At 39.1% G+C, this 6,000-nt stretch overlaps 1 protein-coding gene across 1 annotated transcript in view; it reads right to left on the bottom strand.

Annotated features, from left to right (window-relative positions):
- Positions 1-204: 204 nt before the first annotated feature.
- The window catches only part of LOC6502870 (neuronal acetylcholine receptor subunit alpha-7), a 580,669-nt gene continuing 574,873 nt past the window's right edge, over positions 205-6,000 (bottom strand). The window contains exons 7-8 of the mRNA XM_032455972.2: positions 373-516; positions 205-322 (exon numbers count right to left, since the gene is read on the bottom strand). Coding sequence (XP_032311863.2) covers positions 314-322; positions 373-516 — 153 coding nt within the window. The 3' untranslated portion in view covers positions 205-313. The remainder of the gene's footprint in view (positions 323-372; positions 517-6,000) is intronic.

Here is a 6,000-nt window from a genome sequence, read left to right as displayed (position 1 = left end):
CTACATTCTACTAAGGTATTTACGACTTCCTTTGGGGAATGAAAATTTAATTAACTTTTTGAATTTTCCTACGGTTAGACAATAAGGTATGGAAATTCCATCTGTACTTTTTTAAATTCTTCAACATAAAATAAGGCTGCTTTCACAAACACTTGATAGCGTTAAACTGAGTAATAAAAATATAACTATCTGATTATTGATAAACTATTTATTTGCAACGTAATTTTTATTTAAATTTAATTTTAATGCATAATTAATTAAGAAATTACATCTCAAAAACCTAATAATAAGTCCTTATAATAAATTCGTCTCTTTATGGAAACTGCAAAGAGAAAGATTTATAAATATTCTTAATAATTATTAGGAACTTACAATGAAATGTGGAGCTGAAAATAGTACTGCTAAGGTCGCTATAATAGTAAACAATGTAAATATTATAAGACATAATCGATCGACGACCATAGCTGCAAATTTCCAATCCCGTGTAATGTCGCCTGTTTCGTCTTCCTTTTTAAGCTGTTTAATAAAAAAAAAAGATGTTTTGTTTTTAAATTATGTCATGTAATTGAAGGTTTTTAAACTAGTCCAAAGTTTACAAAAGTAATCTAACTTAGAGTGTAGAGGTTTACCTGCATAGCCTTAGGCTGTTTCGCTTACATATAGAAACTTACTTAAGGAAAACTAAGCTATTTTGGATAAATGCTTATACCACGGAAAAGGGATTTATAACTTTAGGTAAAAGTGTACAACGCAGTAAATATGACATCTCGACTTTATAAGGTATATATGCTTGTTGCGATCGAGACGATGTGGCTCCCACGCTCCCTCCCCGCTCCCATCGAGCGGACACCATGTTAGTTTTTATACCCTTGCAGAGGGTATTTGTATTAACCCAAATATCCCCCCCGTTCGCAATGAATAGATATGTTATTTTGGTTTATTTAATTTGACACTTAACTCTTTATTTGCGGACCGGCGATGCTGGTCCATCAACCGCACGTGTGAGACTATAAGGATTACAAGAAAAGCACGCGGACAGGAATCAATCGTTGACGTCGGCACTGACGTCGGCCGGTTCCCACATCCCTCCTTTTTATACCCTTGCAGAGGGTATATTGATTTTGGTCAAAAGTGTGCAACGCAGTGAAGGAAACATCTCCGGCCCTATAAAGTAAATATATTTTTGATCAGGACCACCTTCTGAGTCGATATGAGCATGCCCGTCTGTCCGTTTCTACGCAAACTAGTCTCTCAGTTTTAAAGCTATCGAGTTGAAACTTTGCACACACCCTTCTTTCCTTTGCAGGCAGTATATAAGTCGGAACGGTTCGACCAGGTTCGGCCGACTATATTTTACAGCTGCCATATAACTGATTGATCGGAAATGCCATAACTTCGTTGTTTTTCAAGTTAGAAGGAGGGGAGGATGGCAAAATAATTCGATATGCCAAATTTCATAAGGATAGCCCGACTATATACGATCCTCTATATATCTAATAATATAAGATGCGTATCGCTACCTACCGGACTGCGACTCAACTGCAAGGGTATATAAACTTCGGCTCCGCCAACAGTTAGCTTTTCTTTCTTGTTTTACCAGCTTTAATTTGAATCCTTGGTTCAAGCTTGGTGGTTTCATCTCGGTTGTCTGTGCTGGCTGGTGTTCTGTGTTAATCAACTCTTCTTGTGGAGTCACAGGTACCTGTGGAAAATAATCAGGATCGGAGCTACTGTCCGACTGGCTCCTTTTTGGTATTTTCTTTAAGTGGCTAATATTCCTGGTTAAACGTCTACTATCTTTCGCAGGGCCGGATTTATGTAAAGTGCCGCCCTGTGCATTATAGAAAATGCCGCCCTTATTATTAATTGAAATTGAAAACTTCCTAAATCAAATGTCGGGGAAACCGTGAACTATATACATAATTATTAACAGATTAAATAAATGTATATCGTTGGTTGAATTCATTTATTGTTGATACTTTATTTTAACAATGCTCCGATTTTTCAATAATTGTTATGACATACCACTTTGCTCTGAGACGAGGCAACTCTCATCAATATGTTTTTCGTCTTTCTTTTTGATGAAAAAATTGTGCAATTTTGGAGTTTTGCACAAAATTTCCTCCTCCTTGTTGGCTTTATCTAAAGCGCGCTTTCTAAAAGCAGCGCCGCTTAATTTTTTTCGCCTGTCACTCATGACTCACAGAATTTACATAATCAACTCAAATGAATAGATAAACATCGAATCAAATTGTTTTGAAAACATTTCTGCTCGAAAGACAACCCAACCTCTTAAAATCGGTCAGTAGCCGCTCTGAATTACCGACGGCTATACGCAAAAATTGTCCAAAAATTATCCAAGTATAAATTTTCTATTTATGCCTCAAATTTTGCCGCCCCCCGAAATTTGCCGCCCTGTGCGCGAGCACCGACCGCACATAGTGTAAATCCAACGCTGATCTTTCGATACTATAGCTATGTTTCCTTTTCTCTCTATAACATCGTATTCGGTAGGGTCAAAGCTTGGCGTTAGCTTATTTGGGAAGACAACATTTTTTATTAGGACCTTGTCACCTACTCCTATAGCGATTTCCCTCGCATCTCTCTTTTTATCAGCTGATCTTTCCCTTTCTGTTTGGCAATGCAGTCTCATTCTGCTGAGTCTAAAGCTTCCGCGCCAAAATCCTGAACCTCTGGCATCTTATTACGTATCAGACTATGTGGGGTTACATTGTAAATCAACACAAATTTCTGTATCTCCTCTTTATAGTTTTTTTTGTGTTGGCATGCGATATTTAATCGCTTCACTAGCGATCTGTTTATGTTTTCCACCTCACCATTTGCCTTAGGCCAATAAGGCGGAGTTCTAATCTGCTCTATTCCACAAACCTTGCAATATTCTTTAAACTCACTACTGATGTACTGCCATCCATTGTCCGACCGTAAGAATTTGGGAAAACCAAGTCTGCAGAAAATTTTTTTCATTACATCGATAATGGTTGTTGATGTTATAGAACGCTGGAATTTAAACTCCATGTATCGCGAGTAATAATCAATGAAAGCGAGTAAGAATTCACCATTTGGCAAGGGACCTAACAAATCGGAAGCCACGCATATCCAAGGACCCGTTGGAAACGGTGTTATACTCATCGGTGCTGGATTGTTTGCTTGTGAGACTAAAATGCAATCTCCGCAGGACTTTACAAACTTTTCAGCCGCACGATCTATGCCAGGCCACCAACCTTGGAGGGTAGCCGACGCTTCATTGCGGATTCGCCTGGATGGCCTTCATGGGCTAGCTTTAGCACATTTTCCCGCAGAGAAGTCGGAATGATTAAACAGTTTCCTCTCAGTAGGATGTTCCCGATTGTGGAAAGTTCGAATCATCTTGTAAGCAAGTAATGGCATCCACAATTTCTTCATCAAGGATGTTTTTCTCTGCTGTCTCCGATATTCTCATTGACATAGGGATTGAGCTCTCCAGTATACGAAAAATGCTATATTGTATAGCTAATGCTATACAGCTTGTCTGAGATGTTTTCCTTCCCAACGTTATAAATAACTTTGAATTTATAAGTCTGTAGTCGTAGAAGGCACCTTTCAATGCGAGCTGGTGGTTTGATGATGGCTTAAATATTGTCTCGAGCGGCTTGTGGTCGGTAACCAATTCATACTCTAAACTGGCTAAATAGTAATACAATTTTTCTACCGCCCATACCAGTGCCAAGCTTTCTTTTTCGGTTTGTGAGTACCGCTTCTCCACATCAGACAAACTTCGCCTGGCAAAAGAAATGATCAAATGGGGTTCGCTTCCTTCTGTGAATTGTAGCAGTACTGCTCTCAGCGAAACCGGGCTTGCATCTGCAATCAGACGTGTTCGATGTTTTATATTGAAGTATGAAAGTCTGGGTATTTCAGCCAGGCGAGTTTTGAAATCGTTGAACACTTTTTTCTCTTTGGGGCCCCAGACCAATTTAGTGTCCTTTCCCAACAATTTCCTCAACGGTTCTGTGCGATCGGCTAAAACCGGAATAAACTTCCCGACGTAAGTGACCAGACCTAGGAAGCTTCACGTCTCCTCCTTATTTCTCGGGTCTCGGGATGAAGGGATAACATCTACCTTCACGGGATCGACACTGATATCCTCATACTGATATGTCTCATAGAATATGGCCTAGAAATCTTTAACGGTGTGTTTTCCAAACACATTTTGAGTTATTCAATACCACATTATTATTCTGGAATATTGCCCGGGTTTTCCTGACGGTCTCGTCATGCTCATCTGCATTTGATCCAAAAATGATGACATCATCTATATAATTAAGAACTTTGGACATGGTGACATTAACTCTTCAAGCCATCGTTGGAATATCTCGGGGACTGAATTTATTCCGAACATTGTCAAACCCCTTGGGGTTATAAATGTTGTGATCTGTCGGCTTTCAAATCGAGCCTTGAAAAGCATGTAGCATCTTTCAACTTTGTCATAAACGATTCAAAAGTAGGCAGTGGGTAGTGTTCCCTCATCAGCGCTCGATTGACCATCCGCATTTCTAAACACAACCGGATGTCGCCGTTTTCTTCAAAAGCTTTTACGAGATCCAAGGACTATGGCCGACCACTGGCTCTATTATGTCACTGTTTAGAGCCTTCTACAGTTTAGACCGGTATACGTATCATGGGCCTGTTGTATGGGCCTAAGCTAGTGTCAATTAATAATTTGACTGTTACTCCTTTGCTCTTGGGAAATGGAGTAATGCACTCAGTTCGGCTAACCTGTAATCCCAATGCTAAGACGTTCAATTTAATCGCTGTTTCTCGCCGTTAAAAATCGTTACTGTTTTTTCCATTTTCAATTGCATTAAATGAAGCAATGAACTCTTTATCTGGGCCTGTTTATAAGGGAGTCTCGAACACACAAATTACGTTAAGCAATTAGTTTGAAGCATAACTCCGAAATTGTCTCTCCGAGTTGGATCTGATGTTAAAAACTACTGTTTTTTTTACCTTCATTGATAACAAGTCATCTTGGCTAATCAGATTAAAACGCGAGCCTAAGTCAAAAACTGCCCTCATATAGAACACTCTATCAGTTAATCACTTTCATCATCATCGCTGAAAATCCGGAAATATTCTCCCTTGGTCGGTTTCCTTCCGGAAGGAGCGCATTCATCTTGCACTTGCCGCACATCTATCCGTGATCGCTTTGTGCCACCGTTGTTTGGCTGTGTGGACTGGCGTTTGAGATTCGTTTTGCACTTGCGGGCGAAATGCCCGAACCGCAAGCATTTGTTGCATTTTACTTGTCGCGCAGGGCAGGTCAAATTATCGTCAGAGTGACCCATTCGACCACATCTACCGCATTCTGTACCCTTGCTCGGTTTCCGGAATGATATTCTATTTATTGTTCCGACTTAGAAATCAATGATTGTGTTTGCTTTATAATTTCTTCTTCAACTCTACAAGCTTCGATTACTTCAGTCAAGGTATGCTCTTTCTCCTGTAGCTTTTTCTTCAATTCCAGCGGAGTCCATGATTTTATCTTTTAAACAGATCTCTTCAATTTCGGCCTTAGTGGAGCTGAAATTGCATTTCTGCATTTGCTGACGTAACGGCCGATTATATCCTATAGCTGTCATGTAACTGAACGATCGGAATTGGCTTAACTTTGTTGTTTTTTTTTCAGCTTGGGGCTGTTTCCAACATTTTTATAAGGAAATTGATTCGATGGTGAAATTCTCATAAGGATCGAAGAACTTTATATGATCCGTTAATAATATAAGCTGCTGTTTAACTGCAAGGGTATATCAACTTCGGCTTCGCTCGAAGCTAGCTTTTCTTTCTTGTTTATATTTTTTTTTAACTTAAAAATGTATGACGAAATACCGAAAGAAAAGGTGGCTGTAAAAATTTAAATAATGCAACTACGAAAATAACACTTTATAAATTCGATTATATTCAACAAATAACTTAAGCCTAGTTTATCTATTGGCGCGAAGC

Source organism: Drosophila ananassae, chromosome XL (assembly GCF_017639315.1).
Source record: "Drosophila ananassae strain 14024-0371.13 chromosome XL, ASM1763931v2, whole genome shotgun sequence".
NCBI classification, from domain to species: Eukaryota; Metazoa; Arthropoda; class Insecta; order Diptera; family Drosophilidae; genus Drosophila; species Drosophila ananassae.
This window is presented reverse-complemented; position numbering and strand designations above follow the sequence as displayed.